This window comes from Trichosurus vulpecula, chromosome 9 (assembly GCF_011100635.1).
Source record: "Trichosurus vulpecula isolate mTriVul1 chromosome 9, mTriVul1.pri, whole genome shotgun sequence".
NCBI classification, from domain to species: Eukaryota; Metazoa; Chordata; class Mammalia; order Diprotodontia; family Phalangeridae; genus Trichosurus; species Trichosurus vulpecula.
Window position 1 is genome coordinate 48,924,735 of NC_050581.1, and position 26,850 is coordinate 48,951,584.

General features: G+C 37.9%; 1 protein-coding gene across 3 annotated transcripts in view; it reads right to left on the minus strand.

Annotated features, from left to right (window-relative positions):
• The window catches only part of ATF7IP2 (activating transcription factor 7 interacting protein 2), a 98,601-nt gene that overhangs the window by 2,855 nt on the left and 68,896 nt on the right, over positions 1–26,850 (minus strand). For all 3 annotated transcript variants that reach the window (XM_036738821.1, XM_036738822.1, XM_036738823.1), the window contains 3 exons: positions 24,796–24,857; positions 9,551–9,626; positions 6,628–6,713 (listed from right to left, as the gene is read on the minus strand). In XM_036738821.1, coding sequence (XP_036594716.1) covers positions 6,628–6,713; positions 9,551–9,626; positions 24,796–24,857 — 224 coding nt within the window. The remainder of the gene's footprint in view (positions 1–6,627; positions 6,714–9,550; positions 9,627–24,795; positions 24,858–26,850) is intronic.

Below are 26,850 nucleotides of genomic sequence, written 5' to 3' on the forward strand. Positions count from 1 at the left end.
CTTTCTTCAGTGAACTTTTGCATATCTTTTTCCATTTGTCCAACTGTGCTTTTTTTGTGCCTCCTTTACGAACCTGTTAAGTTTTTCCATGATTTTCTTGAATCACTCTAATTTATTTTCCCAATTTTTCCTCTACCTCTCTTATTTGATTTTTAAGATCCATCTGGAGCTCTTCCCTACCAGAAGATCAATTTGCATTTTTCTTTGAGGCTTTGGATGTAGCAGTTTTGACTTTGTTGTCTTCCTCTCAACTTGTGTTTTGATCTTCCCAGTCATCACAGTAACTTTCTCTAGTCAGCATCCTGTTTTGTTTTGTTTTTTGCTCATTCTCCGAGCCTGTTTCTTGGCTTTTAACTCTATGCTAAAGTGGGGCTCTGCTCCTGGGGCGAAGGGGTCACTGCCCCAACTTCAGGTTTTTTGTGCAGCTGTTTTCAAAAATAATGCTGGGAACTTTTAAGTTTTTTGTTCTTCCAAAGTCATATGATCTAAGGAGAGGTGTTTACTACTCTTGGTCTATGCAAGACCAGTACTTTTTTCTGCTCTGGTCACCGCGATCAGGGCTCCCAGCTCCCCTGAGGCCACAAGTTCTGGTGTACTAGTGCTCCTCCTTGCCCTGGGACTGCAGTCCAGGTGTGAGTATGGGTAATGTAACAGAGTCCTGTGCCCAGTCCCAGCAAAGGGCCCCCTGTAATCTCCTTGTGACCATTGTCTGACTCCCTTACCAAATCTGTGGGCTGAAAACTCTGGAAACCTGATTCAGTTGCCCCTAGGGCATGCTCCTGGTTTGCTTGGGCACCTCCCATGCTGGTGTAGCTTGTGCTGCATTTTCACCCTAGTGTGATAGAACTTTCTTGCCAACTTTCTAAATTGTCTTGGGCTGGAAAAATGTTTCATACTATCCTTTTCTGGGTTTTGCAACTGCAGAATTTGTTTTGCTGTGCTTTAAAGTTGCATGGAAGGGAATTTGGGAGAGGTCAGGCATGTTCCTGCCTTTTCTCTGCCATTCTGGCTTTGCCTCTAGGAACTGTTTTAAAAAATTATTTGTATCCCTGTTACTTAGCACGATACCTGACACATAGTAAGCACTTAATAAATATTCCATTTATTAATTCTCTCATAATTGCAGTACAAAAAAAAAAGATGACACGAGGTACAGAATTGTATCATCAATACAAGTTCCTTTTTGTCTTAACCTTGGTCAGAGATCAGCTGGCCTATGCACTAGCTAGAAAAGACACAGAAGCAGGAATTAAAATGGAAGGGCTATTTCAAGCAATTGTATTCTAGGGTCTTAGAGCCATGCAGTTTCTTTCATTCAACAAACAGGGAATAAGTGCTTGCTTATTCTGTTCAAGACATTGTGCCAGATGCACAAAGATAAAGAGTATGCATTTTAGTTTTTAAAAAACTGGCTGAAGAACTATGATTCAAAACCTTGTCTAGTTCTTAATTCACTTTGCATCAGTCTATGGACATCCACTTTATTTCCAGTTTCTTGATTCAAAAAAATAAAGTGCTGCTACAGACAAACATCTCACATTGTATACAAGATAAGGTCAAAATGGGTATGTGATGTAGACATAAAGGGTGATACTACAAATAAATTAGGGGAGTATGGAATACTTTACCCAACAGATCTATACATAAGTGAAGAATTTTTGATCAAACAAAAGATACAGAGCATTACGGGATGTAAAATGGATAATTTTGATTACATTAAATCAAAAAGTTTTCACATAAATAAAACCAATGCAACCAATATAAGAAGGAAAGCAGAAAACTGGGAAATTTTTTTTTTTTACAAATTTCTCTGATAAACACTTCAGTTCCCAAATATATAGAGAACTGACTCAAATTTATAAGAATACAAGTCATTCCCCAATTGATAAATGGCTAAAGGATGTAAACAGGCAGCTTACAGATGAAAAAAATCAAAGCTATCTACAGTCATATAAAAAGTGCTCTAAATCAATACTGATTAGAGAAATACAAATTTTTTTTAAATTTTTTTTTTTTTAGTTTACAACACTCAGTTCTCCATAATTTTGAGTTCCAGATTTTCTTCCCTCCCTTCCCCGCTCCCTCCCCAAGACAGCATGGAATCTGATATATCTTCTACGTATAACTTTGCATTGAACTTATTTACACACTAGTCAGGTTGTGGAGAAGAACTGTGACCAATGGAATGAACCATGAGGAAGAAGAAACAGAACCAAAAAAAACCCAAAAAGAAAAACAAAAGGGAGAAAAAACAAAGTGGAAAAAAAAGGCGAGCATAAAGTGTGCCTCAATCTGCATTCATACTTCATAGTTTTTTCTCTGGATGTAGATAGTATTCTCCATCGTGAGTCCTTTGGAGTTGTCTTTGCACCTTGTGTTGCTGAGAAGAATGAAAGTCTGTCAGGGTTGGTCCTCACAGAATCCATATATCTGTGGTTGTGTATAATGTTCTCCTGGCTCTACTCTGCTCACTCAGCATTATATTGTGTAGGCTTTTCCAGGTTGTTATGAAGTCCGTATCATCCCCATTTCTTATAGCACAATAGTATTCCTTTACATTCATATACCACAACTTGTTCAGCCACTCCCCAATTGATGGGCATCCACTTGATTTCCAATACTTAGCTACTACAAAAGAGCCACTATAAATATTTTTGTACATATGGGTCTCTTTCCCACTTCTGTGATCTCTTTGGGATACAACCCTAGAAGTGGTATTGCTGGGTCAAAGGGTACACACATTTTTATAGCCGTTTGGGCATAGTTCCAAACTGCTCTCTAAAATGGCTGCATCGGTTCACAACTCCACCAGCAACCTAACAATGTTCCAATTTTCCCACATCCTGTGCAGCATTTATCATTTTCCTGTTTTGTCATTTTAGCCAATCTGATAGGAGAGATGTGGTACATAAGAGTTGTTTTGATTTGCATTTCTCTTATCAGTAGTGATTTCGAGCATTTTTTCATATGCCTGTAGATATCTTTAATTTCTTCCTCTGAAAACTGCCTGTTCATATCCTTAGACCATTTCTCAATTGGGGAATGGCTTGTATCCCTATATATTTGGCTCAGTTCCCTGTATATTTTAGAAATGAGGCCTTTATCAGAGACACTGGTTGTAAAGATTTTCTCCCAATTTTCTGCCTCCCTCCTAATCTTTGTTGCATTGGCTTTTTCATACAAAAACAGAGAAATATAAATTAAAACAACCTTCACACCCATCAGATTGGCTGATATGACAAAAGGAAAATGACAAATGGTGGAGGAGATGTGAGAAAACAGGGCAGTAATACACTGTTGGTGGAGCTGTGAACTCCAACCAGTTGTGACCCAACCAATCTGGAGGGCAATTTGAACTAGGCCCAAAGAGCTAGAAAACTATGCATATACTACTAGGTCTACATCCCAAAGATGTTAAAAAAAGGGAAAAAGACTATATTTATAAAAATATTCATAGCCACTCTTTTTTTTGTGGTGGCAAAGAATTGGAAATTGAAGGGATGTCCATCAATTGGGTTATGGCTGAACAAGTTCTGCTATATGATTGTGATGGAATACTATTGTGCTACAAGAAATGATGAGCAGGCACATTTCCAAAAAACCTGGACTTACATGAACTGATGTAAAGTAACGTGAGCAGAACCAGGGGAATGATGTACACAGTAACAGCAATAATGTACAACGATCAACTGTGAATGACTGAGCTCTTCTCAGTGATCTAAGACAATTCTGAAGGACTCACGAGGGAAAATGCTACCTACCTCCAGAGCAAGAACTTATGATGGAGTCTAAATGCAGATCACAGCAAACTTTTTAAACTTTATTTTTTTTGGGTTTTTTGTCTGTCTTTTCTTTCACAATATGACTAATATGGGAATATGTTTTGCACGACTCCACATATATAACCTACGTCAAACTGCTTGCCATCTTAGGGAGGGGGGAGGAAAGGGAAAAAGGGAGAGAATTTGGAACTCAAAATTTAAAAAAATGAATCCTAAAATTTTTTTACATGTAATTGGAAAACAACATTTAAGTGCTACCATGACTATATTGGTATGGGGGCCTTTCTATTTGACTTCCTTGCAGTATAGTATATGTCTAACAATGGGATCTTAGTCAAAAGGCTTAAGATATTTTTTGTCACTTTCAATTCCAAATTTCTTTCCGGATTGGTTGGCCCAATTTACAGTTGCACCAACAGTGCATTTATGCGCTTATCTTTCCATAGGTTCAACAATCACTATTCCTATGTTTTGCCATCTTTGCCAATTTCCTGGGTATAAGGTGTTTTGATTTGTATTTCTCCTATTATTTGTGATTTGGAACACTTCCATATGGTTCGGTTTTTTCAGATTTAAAAACTTTTATTTTAAATATTGTGCATTCCCTTTCCAATAATTAAAATCATTTTAATAAAAAAATTGCACGCTGATTAATTGCATTTTAACATTAACATGCTTGCCAGGATCTTGGTATAGGCTTTTCATTTTGTTCTGTTAACTAGAGTTACTGTAGTCCTACTCAGGTTTCTCTAACCAAAATGCAAATTTGTTTCTTGACACCAGTACCAAAACTAGCCAGACAGACAGATGAAAAAGCAAAGCATGGCCTATATTCAGTGTCTGCACTGAAAGGGGCAGCATAGTCACGTAAATTTTACCCCAACTTTTTGCATCTTAAAAAGTTAAACAGCTAAATGAAGTAAATGAAGAAAGGCTTGTGGAATATCCACGTGTATACTGGCAGGGCAGACTTCATTATAATTTACCTATTTGTTTCTCCTGCTCAATTCTTTCTTTTGAAAACAGTGGTTTAAAACATTTTTTTTTCTCGCCCTTAAGTGTAGGTGAGACTATGTCATTCCCCTATTCACTAAACTCCAGTGGATCTCCGTTATCTGCAGGAGCAAAGGCTCCTTCCTCCCTTTCTAGTCTTCTGACATTTTAATTCCCCCTTCCACATACCCTAAGAGTTGTAAGGATTTTGTTTGTGCAAAAGTTTTTCAATTTCACCAGTGACTTCTTAATTATTAGGCCCAACCACAGGTTTTTTGATCCTCATCCTCTCTGACTTCTCTGCAGATTGTTAGACTGTTAATCAGCCCTTTCCTACCAAATATTTTCTTCTCCCTTTCTTCAGAGACACTCCACTTGGTTCTTTTATTTTTCTTTCTCCTTCACTGGCTCCTCTTGCCAGACTCTTAATGGGGGCATTTTTCCAGGATGTCTTTGGCTCTTTTCTATATGCTCATCTTCTTGCCAAGCTCACTGATTCCTCCAGCTCTAATTACCACCCTTCTAAAGTAGATGAATTCCAAATCTCTTTCCTCAACCCTGATTTCTCTCTCTCCTGAGCTTTAAGAATTGCATCTCCAGCTGGATGTTGCACCAGTGCCCCAAATTCAAGATGTCCAAAACTGAAATTTTCTCTTTCCCAGTCCCTAGCACAGTATCTCTGACATATAATAAGATGAAATTAAGAAAATATAGGCTTGTTAACTGATTTCCCCCAAACCTGCTTCTTCCTTAAAACAGAGTTTTTTGATCTTTGGCCATATTTTCTGCTCAGTTAGAAACAGTGTGAGTCCCTTTGACTTTATACTTTCTTCTCATCCCTCTTATCCAATCAGCTGCCAAGTTATAGTGATTTCCACCTTTGCAGTTTTTCTCATGTCTATTTTATTTTCTTCATTCACACTGATAGCATTCCAATGAAGGTCCTAAGCAATGGTCTAGACTAGCGCAATGGCCTTCTAACAAGTAATCTATTCTGTGCCCTCTATATTTCATTCCAGAAGAATCTTCCTTAAATATAGCGCTAGGAACACCTCTCTTACTCAAAGATTAAAGACTGACTCCTTACAGAGATAATGTTCAAAATCCTTTCAATGGTATCCCAAACCTTCCACATCTGGTACCATTATACCTTCCTATTTCATTTTATTCTCTTCCACGCACTTCATATTCCAACCAAATTCCTGTTTCAAATTCCTGCCTTTGCTTTTGACCCTCTGCACTTCTCCTCATTTTCAAGCTTCAAACCTAGAATGTTCTCTCGTTTCCTTCAATCCTGTTGACTTTCTATCACCCTTTAAAACCCAACTCAAACATCACTTTCTCCAAAAGCCTTTCTTAATTCCCAAATGAACTCTCCCTCCCATCAATGTTTTGTAAATCTCTGACATTATAATATAATACTGTAATTATTTGTGTTTTATTCCCTATTAGATTTTTTAAACTCCATTAGAGCAGGGTCCGTGTCTTATCTAAACTCTTTATCCTGCCCAGTGACTAGCACAGTGTTTGGCACATTAATAAATGATGAATGAAACAAAAAAATGGTTACTGTGGTCTCTGTGATAGTTCTTAAATTTTAAGAGGTGTTCCCAGTGTTTAGCTATTCCTTCTTACTTTCCTTTGTGGCAACCATTCCTACTTAGTCCATATATTAAGATTTTGCACCTTCTGAACTAGATTTTATGTCTTTAATATTTTCAATTCTTCCTGAAGCATGCAGCTTTTTATTTTACTTAAATTTTATTATTTATTTTATACATGACTAATTACTGAATTTACTGAATTACTGAAAAAAAGTTTCTCTAATGACCAGATAGTCTTTAACAAGTACCTGTGTTGAATCTTGTGCCACTAAGTTCTTCTCCTTCAAGTTTACATTGGTTGCTACCGGCAATTCCACGACTTCCAATGAAGTTGCTGAAAATAACATGGTTTCAGTGGTATAATCAGATTTGTAGTAATTACCAACATAATAATCTCTATGAAGGCAAAGGTTCTACTGCTTTCAATTTTTCATAGAAGCTAGGTTGTATGCAAAAATTCAAGAATAAATAAGAGAGAAAAAATGAAAAACTGTTCAAGATATATTTCCTCTGGAAGAATTTTCCTTTAGCACGATTAAATTTTCCCCATTAGAGTAGTCTCAGTATTTTCAGTGAGTTTTTGTTAAGTACCCAGCACTGTGCTAGATTCATTACAGGATGATATCAAAATTTGTGACCTCAAGAAACTTCTAATAATGGGAAAACAAGGACTGAATGCCAAAGATGAAAAATGGAATAAGACTATTTTACAGCTCTGATTTTCTCAGAGAAAGCAAAGCTTTGTAGAGTAGGCTGTGTATATATGTGTATGGCAGAAAGTTGTGAGGTATACAAGTACCTTCTTTGGCAAGAAGATTGGCCTTATGAAATGCACTCATGTTGGGGAGTAGAAAAGGCAGAATGGATAAACTGGAGCCAGGTGATCAAAGTCTATGAATGGAAGGAGCTTGAATATACTACAACAAGCAACTGTCAGCATAGTTTTTTATGCAGATATAGCAAATGATGAAGGGGGATATTTAATAAAATTAATCTGGCAACACTGTACAAGTAACGTAAAGGCCAGAAGATCACACAGAAAACAATGAGAAGTGAACTGCCGAGTACTTTTGATCTATATTCTCACAGAATTAGATGAAGGAACAAAAGAGCCTGAAAACATGATTAGAAAAAAAAAAGAATATTTTGCCCTTAAAAACAAAGCAAGTACATTTAAATTAATGTGCTTAAAGAAAAAATGCCAGCATGATACAATAGCAACAAAAGTATTCAAAAAACAGAAAATAAAATGTTTATAATTAAACTTAAATGCTAATGCTAACGTTCTGAATTCTCTAGAAGTCGTATCATATAAGGTAGAAACAGTCTGATGATGACCGCTGACTGATTCTATGATTCTGAGATAGTTGGATGGAGCAGTGACTAGAGAGCAGGCCTTAGAGGCAGAAGACCTGGGTTCAGATCCATCCTTAGATACTATCTCTGCGAGTTGGGCAAATCACTTAACCTCCCTCAGCCTCAGTTTCCTCATCTGTAATATGAGGATAATAAAAGCACTTAGCTCACAAGGCCGTGGGGAGGACGAAATGAGGTAATTTTTATAAAGTGCTTTGTAAAATGAGATATTTGTATAGTGCTTTAAACACTGTACAAATACTAGTTATTATTTAAGTGTTCTTTCTGAGCAGGCTTTTCTCGAGTAATCTGCTCTTTAACTGTTCAGTTTTTGAATATTGCTACTATGTGTTGTCAGTGTTTCCATCAACGGATTTTAAATTCCACAGGCAGACGATCCTTAGGTTTTCTGTTCTAGACTCAATTTTATGGAGCACATACGCTCCCGATAGCACCTAGCTCCTGAATGCATGCTCCCGCGGTGTCTAACTTCAGACTTACTTGCTCTCAATTCACCACACGTGAAGGATCCAGTGAGCTCAGCTGCAAGGGCCACACAACTGGTGCAATGAGAAGAAGAACCATGAAGCCCCCAGGAGAGGGCCATGCTCCAGGAACATATCATCCTATCTTTGTTTTCCTGACAAATTTTCTGGCCCAAGTCAGACTTAGAACTGAAGCTTCAATAACTTCTCTAGGAATGGGCTGAGGTGGGGTTTCTAAAACCCTACCTAAGTGACAATTTAAAAAGCAAATAGCTCATCTTATGGAAGGATTAGTGGACAAGATCCTAGAGGAGACGTGGAGATGATAGGATCAAGCCTACAAGCATAGCTGCCAAAAATGCAAATGCAAAATGTGACTTTACAGAAGCATAACGTCCAGAATCAGGAAGGTCAAATTTCCCAGTGTATTTGGTCCTAGTCAAAGCAAATCTGAAGTATTGTCCTCTCTTTAAAAAGGACACTGACAAGCTAGAACAGCACATCCTGCTATAAGAGTTAGCTGAAGGAACTGGGGGTGTTTTTCCTGAAGAAAAGAAAACTTAAGGTCAACATGATAGCTATGCTTTCGAGTGGCTGTCATATAGAAGAAGAATGACAACTGTCATACTTAATTTAAGGAAAGAATGAGGAACAACAGGTAAACGTTGTAGTTCCAACATTAATATAAACATTCCTTAGTCTTTCATCATTTCACTTATTAAAAAAAAAAAAGATTACTTCTTTTAAACCAAAGTAGTCAGAATATAGGCCTATTCTTTGCTATGAACCTCTCAATATCTGCCAAACAAGAGAAGAGGAAAACTTTAAACATTACCAGAGCTTAATAGCCACACATAGGGGAATCCACACCCTTGAATTTGGAATAGCACTTGGTTGCACTTTACTGAGGTACTTCTGTACTGTTTTTGTACTACAGTTGCTTTTGTACACATCTTATTCCCTTTACTTGACTTTGGCATCTTTGAGGAAAAGGACTGTCATGAATCATCTTTGTATCCCTAGAACCTAAAACAGTGCACTACCCCTAAAAAAGACACAATAAATGGCTTTAAAAACTGAATTAAAGTATTTTTCCCCTGTATAGTCCTTTGACAATCCCAATTCCTACAATAGGGGAAGAGCTAAGTAAATCAATATTTATTAGCTTCTTATAAACACAACAGCTAAATTACTATGTTAGAGGCATCTTAAAGAGCCAACCCTGTCCACGTGTGTGTGTGTGTGTGTGTGTGTGTATGTGTGTGTGTGTGTGTGTGTGTGTGTGTGTAATGTATGTGTGTGTCTAAAATAAATAAAATTGATTCCTTACCTGTTTTACTATTTAAGCTGGCTTCTTCTGTCAAGTCAATCACCATATCCTCATGTTTCGTTTTTTCCCTTGAAGCCTAAAGAGGATTAATTATACAATAAAGCTTTGTCACTATCAGGAAACCAACTTGCTGCATATCAGGAAATAAGCAATTGTCTAACAAAATGAGAATCACACCACTTAGTCTCTGTCCTTACTCTCTGCTTAAGAGGTACTGAATTAGGCCCAGCTCTGCCGACCAGTGCTCTTATTAATTGAAAATGAATTACAGGCTAAGAAAGTGTCAAGAAAAGAATTTATTAAGTCATCCAGCAGAGGGGAGACATGCAACAGGTGGCCAACTCCCTTGAGCCTTTATGGATTGCACATTATGTAGGTCTGAGTTCATGCTACAGGGAAGACAGGGAAATGAAGCTGATTGGTCTTACACATTAACAAAAAAGGTATTCTCTAAGGCACACAATCTCTATGTTGAAGCAAGTCTTTCCACATTGCTGACTTTTCTAGTCCTTTGCTAGGCAAGTGTAATAGCAATTTAGATTTGAAGATCTTTCCCATCCATTAATAGGCCATGTGACCTGCTTATGTCACAGGAAGCCTAAGTTACATGTGGTGGGAGGAGCTTGCTGAGAAGAAAAGGAAATTGTGTCACAGGAAATGCTGAGAGAGCAGTTATGACAATTAAAGCTAAGGGAGAGAGAGCAGACTGTGGTGGCTATGAGTGTTTGTTTTGGGGAAGGCTCCAGCAAGGGGCAGAGAGGTTTTGGGATGGAGTGGTTCTCTGCTGTGGTATTGTATATCAAATTCTTTACTGCTGTGATTGGGTGTTTTGGTTACGGGAGCTAGTCCTCTGGTGTCTGAATAAATGGTTTACTTCTACCTTCTATGTGGAGAGTCTTGCATATTTTAGGATACAGAACCACATAGGCATCTTTACAATTATCATCTATATTGTGATTATTGCCTTGCTGATACATTTGGCGTCATGAACAGGATCGCAAGGTATAAGATCTCCATTTGGAGGTAGAAGGGCTTTAGAGGAATAAATGGTTATCCCAGGATGGGAAGAGGTACCTTATTCCTCCCTAGCAAGGAAATGATCTAAAGGCACCGGTTTCTGTGAGGACTGGAAACAGAAGCTACAGGTGAGAGAACCTAGACTTTTGGAAAGATGTTGTAAGAAATTACAGTTAAGCCTGAGAGAGAATGGCCAACAGCAATCTCTAGACGAGGCTGGATTTTACTCACAGTGTATCGTATTATATATGAAAGCAGAGACAGACTATTACAAGAGAGAACTGAGATGATTAGAGAAACATCTAGCTCAAATGAGAATATTGCTTCTTTGTCATAGCAAAATTGGGAAATCTTAGGCGGCAGAACAACAAATTATTGTTCAGGAATCTACTGATGTGTTAATTGGGCTAGAAGACAGAGGGAGCCAAGGAGGTCAAGAGCGTATTTCAGTTCGGTCCAGGCTGAATCTAGTAGCCAGTCTGGTTCCCATGGTGACAGGGGAGAAAGTCTAGAGAGGATGATACAATATCAGAAGCTGAGGTACGAAATGTTACTTTGTGGTATGATGCTAAGGAGCGAGAGAATGATGCAGTATCAGACCAGGTTCCTCAAACAGCAATGTGCCCCAAACAGTGAAAGAGGCAAGAAACCCAAGATAACAATGAAGTGTTGAGAGAGATGTTGCAAGATTTTACACAGCAGGACTTGATTAGGTTCACCCAGAGAATGGGAAAATCGTTAATATCTTGGATGGTGAGAATCAGTGATGAAGGGGCCACAGGAATATCTGTAGATACTGTGCACTGTATGAGATTTATAAGCATTAGTTGGAATCCTTTTATACAGCAAGTTTTTACGGATTGTCGTTTGCAAGGTAGTAACCAAACAACCAATCTATTAGCTTTAGCTGCAACAGGTTGTAATACAGAATATCCTGCTGATTCTATGTGACCTACTATGGACAGACCCTGGTATTCAATTAGGGACTGTATGAGAAAGTTAAAGGAGGAGGTAATGAAGACTGCTATTATGTTGGGGAAAGCTGAAGTTTATTATGACACTCCCTTGGGAGTCTCTCATAGGAATACGATAGTTAAGATGGCTCCCCCCACTTATAAACACCTAATTCTGACTCTGCTAATTGCAGGAATAGGAAAAGAGGTGCTGGATAAGATTTCACAGTTAAGTGACTTAGGAGACTGGGGAAAAAATAAATTTCCTTGAGAGAGAAGAGTGAAAAACTAGTGGATTCAACATCAGAATAGAGTGATAAGAAAAAAAAAATGTTTACTACTCTACTGAGAGCAGGGGTAGGGGGACAGAGCCAAGATGGCAGCTGGAAAGCAGGGACTTACTTAAGCTCTCCCCCAAATCCCTCCAAACACCTATAAAAAATGGCTCTGAACAAATTCTAGAGGTGCGGAACCCAGGAAACAGCAGAGGGAACGTCTCCAGCCCAGAACGGACTGGATGGTCGCTGGGAAGGGAGCGTAGTGTAGCCCAGCATGGGCCACACCAGGACAGACCAGACCAGGAGTTGACCAGAGCAGGCCTTAGGGCCATGAATCATTGAGCTGTAGCAATTACCAGACTTCTTAACCCACAAACGCCAAAGACCACGGAGCAGGTTAGTGGGAAAACTGCTAGATCGGGTTAGAAAGCCGTCTGGCCCCAGCCCTGGAGGTGGCGGAGGTGGTGCACAGTGGTGGCTTCCAGAGCTCCAGCGTCAGCTGCTTCTGGAGTCCCTGGCTCACACTGTGGGAAAAATCAAGCGGCAGTGCAGGGCCTGCTTTTACCTGCTTGGATCTGGGTTGCAATACTGGTTGGTGGTTCTTAGGGGAGGAGGAGTGCTGCTGTGGCAGAGCTTGCAGTGACAGTGGAGCAGAAGTAGCTCTGAAAACAACAGCACAGCCCCTAAACCTTGGGACAAAGCAATCTCTACTCTACAAGCAGTCATACCCTGACAAAAAGCTCAAGGGTCAAGTAGTTGGCTGGGAACATGGCCAGGCAGCAAAAAAGGATACAGACACAGACTCAGACTCTTCAATCTTTTTTTTGGTGACAAAGAAGATCAAAACATACAGCTAGAAGTCAACAAAGTCAAAGAGCCTACATCAAAAGTCTCTAAGAAAAATATGAATTCGTCTGAGGCCATGGAAGAGCTCAAAAAGGATTTGGAAAGGCAAGTTAAACAAGTAGAGGAAAAAATGGGAAGAGAAATGAGTGATGCAAGAAAACTATGAAAAACAGGTCAATGACTTGCTAAAGGAAACCGCAAAAAATACTGAAGAAAATAACATCTTAAAGAATAGACCAACCCAAACGGCAAAAGAGCTCCAAAAAGCCAATCAGGAAAAGAATGCCTTAAAAGGCAGAATTAGCCAAATGGAAAAGGAGGTCCAAAAGACCACTGAAGAAAATACCACCTTAAAAATTAGATTGGAACAAGTGGAAGCTAGTGACTTTATGAGAAATTAAGATATTATAAAATAGAACCAAAGGAATGAAAAAATGGAAGACAATGTGAAATATCTCATTGGAAAAACCACTGACTTGGAGAATAGATCTAGGAGAGATAATTTAAAAATTACTGGATTACCTGAAAGCCATGATCAAAAAAAGAGCCTAGACATCATCTTTCAAGAAATTATCAAAGAAAACTGCCCTGATATTCTAGAGCCAGAGGGTAAAATAGAAATCGAAAGAATCCATTGATCGCCTCTTGAAAAAGATCCCCAAAAGAGAGCAGGGGTAGAATTTAGAAGAATAGATGGTATGCCAACTAATGAGCTATATAAAATGTACCAAGATAGGAGGCTTAATAGCAGACAGAATAGAGAAGTGCTGCCCCTACAAATCCTACAGATATTGAACATTTGTATCCAAGGGAGTCACACTTTCAGGAAGACTAGGAAATAGGCCAAGCCCCAGCACAGATTAAAAAAACACACAGATGGGATTACAGACTCCATGTTAATCTGACTATATATTGGAAGAATGGATCAAATACTGTAACTAGGGCACTGATTGACACTGGGGCAGAGGCCAGCTTGGTTTATGGAAACCCTTATATAGAGTTACCAGGAAAAAATACGAATTTGATTGGGGACTTGAACAGAGTAAAGCTTTTGAAGAAGCCAAATCTGCTAAACAATTGACTCTAGACTTCTGGCTTATGCAAAGTGGCCCAGTGGAATTACAAGTGACTGTAGAGGATAACTGTGAATTGGAGTTTGTGGCAGAAAACAACAAAGCTGAAATGTACTCTTAGGATTTTGGTCAAGGAAACTACCTTCATCTGGATTACAATATACACCTTTTGAAAAGCAGTTGTTAGCTGCACATTGGGCTTTGGTGGAGACTCAACAACTGACTCTGGGCCATGAAGTGATATTAAGGCCTGGAATCCCAATTATGACTTGGGTAATGAGTACCCTAGCATCTCACAGAATTGGACATGCGCAAGTGGCTAGCATAAGTAAATGGAAATGGTATATTCAGAATAGGTCAAAGACAGGCAAAAGTAGAGGTGGACTGAATCTATAGCAAATATAGACACCGATGGAAATGACAAAACCCCTGAACCAAGGCAACAGTTGGTACAATCCTTGGTAAAGTGGAATGACTGATATGATGGATTGACTGAGGAACAGAAGAAACATGCATGGTTTATGATGGGACAGCAAAATATTTGGGCCATGGAAGACAATGGAAAGCAGTAGCCTATAACCCATGTACTAAGTAGACTTTGGAAAGTACTGGGATAGGTGGAAGTAGTCAATATGCTGAACTTATGGCACTATATCAAACCATTAAAACAAAGAAAGGAGGACAGTGTCACATATTCATTGATTTGTGGGCAGTTGCTAATGGGTTAGCTACATGGATGCCAATGTGGAAAAATAAAAATTGGGAAATTCATGGCAAACAAGTTTGGGGCAAAGAATTATGGGAAGATATATGGGACATGTCTTTGGTTACTAATTTGTCAGTTTTTTATGTAGACGCTCACATGGCCCTCACAATGCCAGAATATGAGTACAGCGCACATGCTGATCGACTAAGCAAAGATTGCTACTCAACATATTGTCCCTACTCCAAGTGATGATCTGGTACTAGCAAAATGGGTATATCAAATGGTCAGCCATTTAGGGGTCCAGGCCACACACTGGTGGGCACAACATCAAGGTATTAGTATCTCTCATTCATTGTTAAAACAAGTAGCAGAGGAATGTTATATATGTCAATTGGAAAAGAAACAAACTGTTCCCAGGGTAGTAACTGGAGAGATAGCAAGGGGAAAAGTTCCAGCCCAGATTTGGCAGACAGATTATATTGGACCACTACCCCAAAATAAAGGATGCAAATTTATATGTACTCGTGTTGACACCTATTCAGGTATATTAGTGGCTTGGCCTTATAAGAATACAACCCAGAAAAATACCTATAAAACTCTAGATATTATAAAATAACATCTATATCATGGAAGCCCAATGCAGATTCAAAGTGACAATGGGTCACATTTCAAAGGTAATGAGATGAAGAGATATGGTGTATTAAACAATACAGAGTAGATAAAACATATTGCATATTCTCCACAAACATCTGGGTTGATAGAAAGAATGGATTATTGAAAGAGTTAAGAAAGTTAAGTTCTAATAATTTGTATCAACATTCTCTACATAATTTGAATAATAGACCATTGGGAAGAAGTGCACCTCTAGCCAATGATGATCCAAAATCTGCAAATTAGAAAACAGCAAATCCCTAAGGTCCAAAATATTGAATATTGAATTGAATATTGGACTGTGAGGGATGATGTCCCACCACCATGTCCAAGAATACTTGGTTTGGCAGGATATGATTTACATTGTTTACAGGACTTTTGGTTGGATAGAAAAGAGTTAAGAAAAATCTCTACTGGGATATGTATGAGAATCCCCAAGAATCATTTTGGATGGATATTACCTAAGTTAGGATTAGCAGTTCAAGTAATACATGTATCGGCTGGAGTAACAGATTCTAGTATCAAGGAGAAATTGCTGTAACATTCCAGAATTTGGGTGAAGAACCTACACAGTTTTGTAAAAATGACAGAATAGTTGAAGTGATTATTGTTCCTTGTGAAACCATACCCCTTGTGAAAACTGACCCTCCTTCCAAAATAACTAGTAGAGGAAAGGAAGGGTTTGGTTCTACTGATAGAATAAAATTGGGAGCTAAAGTATGGGTAAAATGGAAGCCAGAAGATGTTCCAAAGGCTGCAGAAATTATAGCACATGGGAAAGATAATACTGTAACAGCTGTTTATCCAGGAGAAAATGATTATAAAACTGTATCCTTGACTCATGTATTCTATTGTGAATGAGGCTATAATAGTCACTTTGTTTCTTTTTGGATTTTTGTCTGTTAAATTTGTTTGCTAGATTTGTTTCCTGCAGGCTTGGTACATCCACCTGCAGACGCCTGATGGCTTAAGCCAGATTTCACCTTCTGATGTGTTCGGATGTCACCTCTGGACCTGTCCATGACTATGATGTGTCATCCCTGGACCTATCTGTGACTGTGATGTGTCATCCCGGGACCTGGTGTCAACCAAGTTGCTCACTGGTGTCAACCAGCTTGCTAAAGAACTGACCTCTCAAATGGGACTCGATCTCCTGGGGCAGGGACAGCATTATGTCCAATTTCAGCAAGAAGCAACTATGGAGGACGAGACCTTTGCGACTTACTCCAAGATTTTGAGACCCATTCGTTTGAGAGGGGAGTGATGACATTGTTTTACATGCTTATCTTGTGTTATCCCTGTTATATTGTTGTGTAAAGTTCTGCTGATGCCAGTTATCCCAAAACTCCCATTGCCCTATGTAATGGATAAAAAAGATCTTGGGGCCGAATGTACTAGCAATTTAGATTTGAAGATCTTTCCCATCCATTAATAGGCTATGTGACCTGCTTACGTCACAGGAAACCTAAGTCACATGTGGTGGGAGGAGCTTGCTGAGAAGAAAAGGAAACTGTGTCACAGGAAATGCTGAGAGAGCAGTTATAACAATTAAAGCTGAGGGAGAGAGGGCAGACTTTGGTGGCTGTGAGTGAGTTTGTTTTTGGGAAGGCTCCAGCAGGGGGCAGAGAGGTTTTGGGATGGAGTGGTTCTCTGCTGTGGTATTGTGTATCGAATTCTTTGCTGCTGTAATTGGGTGTTTTGGTTACGGGATCTAGTCCTCTGGTGTCTGAATAAATGGCTTACTTCTACCTTCTATGTGGAGAGTCTCGCATATTTTGGGATACAGTACCACACAGGCATTTTGACAATTATTATCTATATTGTGATTATTGCCTTGCTGATACAGCAAGGTAAGGATATTAACATAAAATTTCCCCCCATATAAAGTAAGAAGGGAGGTGGTTGAATGGGGAAAAAAAAATCTTTGCATCAAATTTTTCAGACAAGGATTTGGAATCCAAGATGTATAAACAATAGATGTATGTATTTGTGTGTATATGTTTATATACATATGCGGGTATATATCTATGTGCTTATTTATACACACATATTGTATATATGCACATATAAAATAAATACATCCTAAAGACATCCCCCAATAAACAGGTGGTCAAAAGATATGAATAAACAGTTCTTCAAGGAACTGCAAAGTATGGAACAACCATGAATGAATGTTCTAAAACACTGATCAAATACATGAAAATCAAAATAACCCCAAGGTTTTATCTCACAACCAGCAAACTGACAAAGATGCCAAAATAGGGAAACAATCAATGCTAGAGGAGTTGTGGGAAGATAGGTATGTCACTGTATTTTTAGTGGTGCCATGTGAATCAGTAAAACCATTTTTAAAAACAACCCAGAATTATGCAAATTAAGTGACCAGAAAAATCCATACTTTTTGACTCAGAGATTCAACGATGAGGCGTATACCCCATTGAGGTCATTAATAAGAAAAAAGCCTTTATATACACGAAAATATAACAGCACTTTTTGTGGTACCAAAGAACTGGAAACAAAGTAGATACTGATCTATTGGGGAATGACTGATGGAAAACTAAGTGGATGCTTATCAACTGCAGAATGGCTAAACAAACTGGTGCATGTGAATGTAATGGAATACTACTGTGTTATTAAGAAACGATGAATATGATGAATATAGATAATATAAAGTACTAGAAAGATTTAAATGAACTGATGCTTAGTGAAGAAGACAGAGCCAACAAAATAACACACAATGACTACAACAATGTAAATGGAAAGAAGCACTACAAAACAATCAATAGTGAATGTTGCAAAACTACAAAGCACAAGCATGAGCCTGAAGAAAAGATCTGATTACATGAACCACTCTACTCCAAAGCAGATCTGGGAAGTTTACAAGTATGCCAAACTGCATATACTTTCATGCTTTCTTTTAATGTTATTGATCAATTTTTTTCCTTAGAAAACTTCTTTATTACATGAGATGAGTATCTGAAATGGAATGCGGTGGGGTAGGGGAAAGGGCTGCTGAGAGAAATTTCGGTGTAATTAAGACTCAAGTTATCAATAAAATTATTTTAAAAAAGAAACTGAATATGGCGAAACTGTAATGATCAAGTATTACTACTACTCAAGATAATCAGTATCTAGGACTTATGTTTTCTGTTTTCAGTCTTGACCACTTAGACTAGTAGTGTCAAACTCAAGTAGAAACAGGGGCCACTAAACTGTATCTAAGGATCCCTGTGGGCACACACTGACTTGGAAAACTACATATCAACATTATTTATGCCTTATTATGTTTTTATTTTATTAAACATTTCCCAATTTTATTTTAAGCTGATTTGAGTTGCACTTGGGGGCTCAGGGCTACATATCTGACACCTCTATTTCAGATGGCTTAAGAATGGAACTACTGTACACAGATCTAAGGGTTTTAAAGGGCCCTCAGAAGTCATCTAATTTCCTTTCTCAGTGACAGTACCAATTAAATTGTGATTATAATTTGTTCCATAATGTTTAATTTGTGACTATGACCCTTCACATAATGTGTATAAGGATATTTAGCATTTTTAAATTTCTTAAATTCTTAATCGTAATTCTTAAGAGCCATCCTTCCTTTGTGAATATAAATCACTTGAAATCAGGGATACAGATGGGATATGGACTAATGTTTTCATTAATACAGGGAACTCTTAAGTCAGAAAATTCTTTCTACCAATCCAGATCAAAACTTTTTCCACTTAGAATCCTAGAGACTTTCCTAGAACGCTAAGAGGTTAAATGACTTGCCAAAAGTAACATATCAAAGTATGTGTGAGAGGCAGGACTTGAATCCTGCTTCAAGGTTAGCTCCCTATCTGCTATTCCACACTGCCTGACTTTATATTGCTTACTAGAAAATGTATACATAAATATACACATTTATATAGTATTTTACTAGGGGCAGTTAGGTGGCACAATGGATAGAGTGCCAGAACTGAAGTCAGAAGACTCATCTTTGGAGTTCAAATCTGGCCTCAGACACTTACTAGCTGTGTGACCTTGGGCAAGTCACTTAACCTTGTTTGCCTCAGTTCTTCATCTGTAAAATGAGCTGGAGAAGGAAACAGCAAACCCCTCTAGTATCTCTTCAAAGAAAACCCCAAATGGGGCCATGAAGAGTCGGACATGACTGAAAAACAACTGAACAACAACAAAAAAAGTTTATTAGACTTAGAAGTCAGGAAGACCCACCTGTGTTCAAACCCTGACTCAAATACTTAATAGCTATGTGATCATACAAGTCACGGAAACTTCCTGCGCTTTAGTTCCTTCAACTGTTAAAAAAAAGAAGAGGAGGAGGAGGAGTAGGAGGAGGAGGAGGCAGAGGCAAGGTCTTTTATTTCTAAATCTATGATCACAGAAACACAGGCTACCGAACTGAAAAGAATGTTACAGATATTCTTGCAGCTGCCCCTGAGAGAACATATCATTCGACCAACTTAACTGAGAAGGACTACGCTCTATTTTTATGTGCTAGCTTAAAGGTATGATTTGTCTACTGCTATAGTTATGGTGTTTAACAAGTCTTACCTCTGTTGAGCATCTAACTTTATCTGCATTTGGGAGGATGTGGAAAATGGTCTTCCAAGACCATTATGTTTTCTAGTACTTATTCAAATTAGGAATGTATGTGAATATTTATACAGACTAGTGCTTCCTAATTACCACCAATCCATATGCCAGCCTTGATCCTACCACAAATTTGTAACTAGTCTGTAGCATCTTTACCAGAGATGATTTTTAACCCGGGCCTGTGATTTCATTGGTGTGGGGAACCGTTAGTATAGAAACTACCATCATAAACTCATAAAACTGTGAGGTTTACAGAGTTGCCAGGGAGCTCTTGAGAGGGTGACTTGTCCGAGGCTCAACAACCAACAAAATATGTCAGAAACAGAACTCGAATCTAGGTCTTTCTGACTCCAAATATGGTCCTCAATTCACTAAGCTGTGTGACCATGGACAAGTCACTTACCCCTCTTTATGGTGGGACCAAGTCTGGTTTATGCACTAGTGGCTAGATTTTTCATACTCAACAACAAAAACAAAACACCAAAGTGAAGAGAAAGGATTTAAAAAGCCATCCAAGATTTTAAAAGAAGAGTAAATAGTAGCATTATATCAAAAAGTATTCACTTCCCTTTCCTGGAACCTCTAGCCCTTTTCAAAGCTCGGCTCAAGTACCATCCCTCCTTTTTCTCATTTCCCCAGTTAATACTTGTCCTCTCTTCCCATTTACTGTGTTAATTTTTTTATATCCCACACTTAAATGGGAACATCTGTATCTTTCCACAGTAGAATGTTAGCTCCTTGAGGAAAGAGAATGAACGTATCACTTTTGTATATGTATCTCTAGTTTGGCCTAACACAGTGCTTGGCCCACACAGTAGGTCTGTATAAATGCTTGCTGAATCAGTTAAAATACTAATAGTAATTGGAAAAGGAAAAATAAACAACACAGTATATCCCAAGAGATATCCTGAAAAGGATAAAAATCGTATTTAAAGAAATCAAGAAAGAATTGCGATGCTGAGAAAAACCATAAGAGTTTTAAGTAAAAAAAAAAAAAAACAAAAAAAAAACCTCAAATGAAGAAATTAAACTAGAAATTAAAGAATCAAAGGATACATAAAATGAACAAGAGTAAAGGTGAATAAAATTACTTAGCTGGAGAAAAAAATAAACTTCAAAAATAATTCATAGAAGCAATTATCACTTAACTATAGTAGAAAACAGCTCAACATAGGGCTCACAAATAAGTTACTGAATTAGCCATACTATTAAGAAAAAAAGACCCAAGCCACAGACCTGAAAGAGTGATCACAACACAGGAAATCTCAGGATTTAAAACATTCCAGAGAATTCACAAAAATAAAAGAATGTGGGCATTGTATTTCTGGAAATATCAAAGAAAATTTCCCAGAAGAAGTAAATGCTAAGAAAATATGAATACAAAGAATCCACAAAACACTAACAAAGGAAAACATAATACTGTTAAGATACACTTTGGAGGAAGAGGATGAACCCAGGTGCTATGAGTTTTAGAGAAAGATCTTCCCAAACAAAGCAGCTTGTTAAGGTCAAAGAAATAATGCTATGGGGTTGTTTAAATGGAGACTCTCAATTTGTACTCAACTACTTAATGGCAACAGCAGAATGAGTAAGACTGACTCCATTTAAAAAAGAATACATTTTCTTCAGTCAGGAAATAAAACATGCCTTCCCTCCTATTCCCATTGAAAAAGAAAAGCAAAATCCCCATTACAAACATGTGTATAAACAAAAAAATATATACCCATTGGATATGTCCAAAAAATATGCTAATTTTGTACTCTGAATCTGTGGCCTTTCTGTAAGGAGGTGGGCAGCATTAATCCTCTGGGATCATAGTTGGTCATCATGCTAACCAGTTCCTAAATTTTTCAGGTGTTTGTCTTTACAATATTGCTATAATTATCAATTTTTCTCCTGGTTCTGTTCATGTCATTCTGTGCTAATTCACACAAGTCTTCCCAGGCTTCTCTGAAACCATCCTCTTATCATTTCTCATAGCAGAACGATTTTCTATCACCTGCTTATACCAGAATTTGTTCAACCATTACCCGTTGGATGGGCACTGCCTCTCCCCAACCCATTTCCAATTCTTTGCCACTGGAAAAAAAAAGCCATAAAAATGATACCCCTATACTCAATTTAATCAGCATTTCATCAGTTCGTTGTGATTTAATGGGTATCAGTGATTGTATCAATGAGCTAAACAGAATATGACTAAGTTTAAGTTAGTTGTGATAGCTAATACTTTTAGGATAAGAGTGCCATGTATTGCTGACAACATGTATGTATTGATTATACTGTTTGAGTGATTTGTAGCTTGTTATAACGGCCTATATTAATCTATGTAAGAACTAGAAGCAGACACCTGCTGTACCATTCCTGCCCCCCGCCCTGATGTTCCTGTCAGTTACTGGGTTCCTATTTTCCATGTGCCGGATAGTTGTGACAGACAGTGCAAAGTCTCAAATCTTGTTGCCTAGTCACTGATTAAATGGTGTCAAGTCCCAGAATCTCACCGCCTGGGCACTAAGGAAACAAGCAGGAGACTGGGGGACACCCCCTTCCTATGGCCAAACACGGAGTTCCACTTCCTACCCTTAGCCAATCATGTAACTTTTCCCCTTTCTGGAACTGACCAATCAAAGAGCTATGGCATCTCATTCTAGTTTGAGTAAGTTCTCAAATTGTCTAACTATTCCCTCAAAACTAGACAGAAGGGTCCCTGACTGCAGACGAGTCTTGGATCTGATTTCTTAGCGCTTACTGGTTTCCCTAACAAATTAAACTGCTCAGAGTTCTCCAGCCTCAGTGTCCTTTTGTTGCAGACTGGAATTTTGAGGTCGCACAATTCACACAACCATGTGTTATCTTCTACCAACATACCTGCTAATACTGGAAACAAAAGTACATCTCATTACACCTTAAGTCTTGTCTCAACAGAATTTAATAAAGGTAGCCTGAGGTACAGAGTTCCAAGCTTTATGAGTGCATTAGCAGGGTGTGAACCTGTTAACAAAGCAGGTCAAATGGATACCTCAGTTTGGCCAAAGACACAGAAGAGGAGGAACAGCTCCATTTTATAAACATAAAACAAAGAACAGAACTGGGTAGGGGGAAAAACAATGTTATTGGTTACTGGGATGACAGCACTATGGGGGGGGGACGGACAAAAGACAAAGAAAGATGGCTAGCATATGGGTGGCAACCACTCCTCTCAGTCATTAAGGAATGCCTGATTGATTTATGGGACCCATCTGCATCCCGAGGCCATTGTTAGTGGACTAGGGACAGCAAATTCCCTGGCTCCTAGGAGGATTAGTTAGGGAAATAAGACCCTCCTTAATCTACAAGGACAGGCAAGGACAGACAGCAGATCTTTTGAAATGTGTCAAGTCAGCTTGTAGGCCTTTAAAAGTAACAAAAAGATCCTGGAACTTTCCCAGAAACTAAAGGTATGGAGGTAACAAGTCTTTTCCCTTTAATTACAGTGATTTATAAGCAGGATGGATTTTAAACTGGCTTAGAAGGAAAAGCTTAGCTAGAGGACACAGAAAAGTAACTTAGGTAGATACAGAATCAAGTACAATACCAAATCAAATGCAGCTTAGGGTGAATTCCAAGTAGAATTAATTTGAATTTCTCAACCTGAAGGTGACTGGCAGGTGTGAGCAAGCTGAATGTCCTATTTGTTCCCAGATTCAAACCGTCTAATTGAGCAGCTGGCTGCCAAGTTGGCAACTTATTACTGTTTACTATGGAGGAAGAACAATGCCCTTCTAGAAATACTATATATGACTAAGAATCTCCATTCTTATTATAATGTGTGGACAAGGTCCCTCATCCACCTCAAATAATCCAGGTTTGCAACCTGAGGCTTTTCTGCTCTTTTGTAATATTTCTGTGATCACCAGATATGGGAGGGGCTATAATTTCCAGTAATGGCCCTTACACATATAGGGACCTGATATCTCAGTAGTTAGTTAAGCTTCATTTACATGCCACTGGCTGACTGACTGGTTGTGTGCTCTAAGTAGGCCTGAAAAGTATACAAATCTGTACACTAGGAAGGAGAGGCAGGCAGTTTATTAGAGTACTAATAAATTTCTTTCTCTTTCATATTGGCTACTCACTTTATTTGATTTCAGTCTCTTTTGGATCTCCTGGTGGATGAAGTACTCCCAGAAAGTCAACTCTCTTCTGGCTGAGAAATTCCCCAACATTGCCCAAGAGGAAATTTTGATTCATTCGAACCTCTTGGAGGTTGGAGTACTATTTCATCAGGCTCTTCCTGTACTAGACTGAATACTAGTGCCATTCAGTTACAGTTTCCCCATCACCCTTCTTTTGTTATTCATCATTGTTTATCATCGCTCATAAATTCCATGTGGAAATGGTCATTCACCTCTTCCATTTCTATGAATGCTCCCAAACCATGAAATCCAGAGGTACATGGTGAGGTAAAACATGGGCAATGGGCTAGTTAATATCTTCTTGATTGAGAGAAGAGCTGATCAGCTTTTTAGTGAGCAATCTGTACTATTTCTCTGTTGGTTCTGATTTTCTCTGTCATAAAAGATTTGGATTTGGCCCAACTTTGCTGATCAATACACTTAGCTTAGCCTTCATTCATCCCTCCCTTCTCTGCATTCAAGCAAATTTCCATGCAAGACACGGTATTCCCTATCTGACTTAAAGCTGTATTGACAGTCCCTGTAACAATATAATTTTAATGATCCAAAATAGTTTGCTTTAGACGATTTAGAAACTACTACAATTTAACATTCCAAAAGGCTGTGGCCAATGTAAAGTGGCGGATGTGGAAAAAACAAATATAATTAGGTACTACATTTATCTTGACATAGGAAAACACAAATGATTAAACTAACAAGATAAACAAAGTTTTAGAATACATAATGCCTTCTAAATTGTAGACTGTAATGCAAACTGGACAGATATTAAGTTTATTGTCATCAGCATTTTCCAAAGACTGAATGGATAAACCCCACAAAACCAGCCAACTATATGTGAATATCAAAACTCTATAATATAATTTGTTTTCAGCTCATTACAAATGTGTATATGTCTATCTTTATCTAGGTACAGATATAGGTAATATGAAAAATTTATTATTACTTACCTTAGAATTAGTTTCAGAACCAAGTGAGTCACTTGAATCTGCCAATACCATTTTTTCAGCATCTGAAAGGAAAACAACAGATTGTTAAAATGTCAACATTTGGAAATACTAACATTAGGATGATAAAACAAAGTCAGCAACTTTCTAAACAAAAAGGTTATAAGCATTCTACCCTGAGCCCAATCCATAACATATAAAATTTGACACAGGTTACCCTACTCAAGGTAGTTTTCATCCCCTCAACAAATTCTCTTAGTACTTCTAAAATGTCTACCTGCAAACAGGCCTAGAATTTGAGGAAGATCAAACTTGGAGACTGGCCACTTTTCCAATTGCCCCCAATTTTTAGACAGTTCCTATTTTTGGTCAGCTTTTCTATGAGATGGGCGATTCCTGAATCTTCCATGTATTTTCTGTGTCTATAACGTTCTTTAGGTAATTCCCTTTAATCTCTATAAGGCTACTGGAAGAACGCCCACAAATGGAATATCTTACTAATCTCTCACAAGGAATTTGAGTCAGACTGTTTTCTGAAACTCAGAAGGGAGAAGATATAACCTGAACTATGACTGTCTAGAAGTGAAAGGTAGCTCCTTGCAACTGAATAGGAAATGGCTAGATTCATGTGCAAAAGTGAACTCCTCTGAATTGAACTATGCTTCATCCCTTGTAGAAGATGAAAGAAAAAGTAACCTTACTTCTTCAAATACATTCATATGTAGGCAGGATTCAACTTTACATACACAATTATCACAGAGTAATAAAAGATATTCGAACAAAACTCAAAATAATTAGGGTACAATTTTTAACCTTAGCCTTTTCTCTTTAAAGGTATTTGAAAACTTTTAAAGTACTCATCAAGACAGTATCCTGTTACTGATGTGGGGTGGTGTGAAATTGTTTCAGTCTCATCTTGTCTAAGACCAGGCAGAAGAAATAAACTATAAAATCTTTTCTAACTCTTTCTATTTGTGGAAACTAGAGACTCACAATTTCTAGTTATAGACCATAGCAGCTATGTATATAATAAAAAGATTTTTGAAACCAGTGAGACAAATGTTCTTAAATACATTCAACTAAGGCTTTCAAATGTTAAAAAACAGTTAGAAACAGGAAGATTTTGTTTGAGAAATGCTGTGCCAGCCTTAAGATTAATATTAATGGTTAAAAAGTTTATATTGACAACCTGCAGTTTAGAGAAGTTGTTTTTGTAAAAGCCTTCTTTAACACTAGGGAAGGAAAGGGCAAAGGGATTTACTGGGAAGAGATAGTGACTTTTAAAAAGTAAAATGAGTTATATGATAACAGAAAAGAAGTTGGCCAAAAGGTATGAAAAAAATCAAGAATGGAATTCGCATGCTAAGAAGGGGATACACCATGCTCAAAGCAAAATTTTCTTACTTCTTCAGGAAATGATGAATAATTGATTTTAAAAAAAGAATTTAGGTATTTGATGGGTCATAAACCTGACACCATGAATGTTTGAGGAGAAAAGATTTAAAGTTTTATTAAAGATTTCTGCAATAGCAATCACCCAGAGAATGTGTACGTAAGTGCACTTAAAGAGTCTACAAAGTTCTCTGAAATTTCCAATGCTCATATACAGTTTCCGAACAAAGAACAAGTAAGTGCCAAATCTAAAAGCAATTATTCTGAAATCTGCAGTTTGGTGAGGTGAGCACTAGCTCAAAGATATATGTTTGTTTATACAAATGGAGGAGTAAACTTAGTTCCAAGCTCCAAGGCTGGATGGAGGAGTTCACTTAGAGTTCAGGTTCCAAAGCTCCAAGGTTGGGTAGAGGAGTTCACTTAGAGTTTAGCTCCAAGGTGCCAGAGGCTGCTTTGAACAGCACTGACTATTTTGAAATGGATTTTTTTTAATGGCTCTATACCTTTACATACTCTAGCAAAATTTAAAAACAAGTTTCTTTACTCGTCTTTAAAAGCTGACGAGTCTAAGTAGTATAGCTAGGTTAAAATAGCAAAAAGAAATAAGGTATAACATAAAACATGGTGAATGCCATGAGGCTTTAAAATGATTGAACGCAAGGGTAT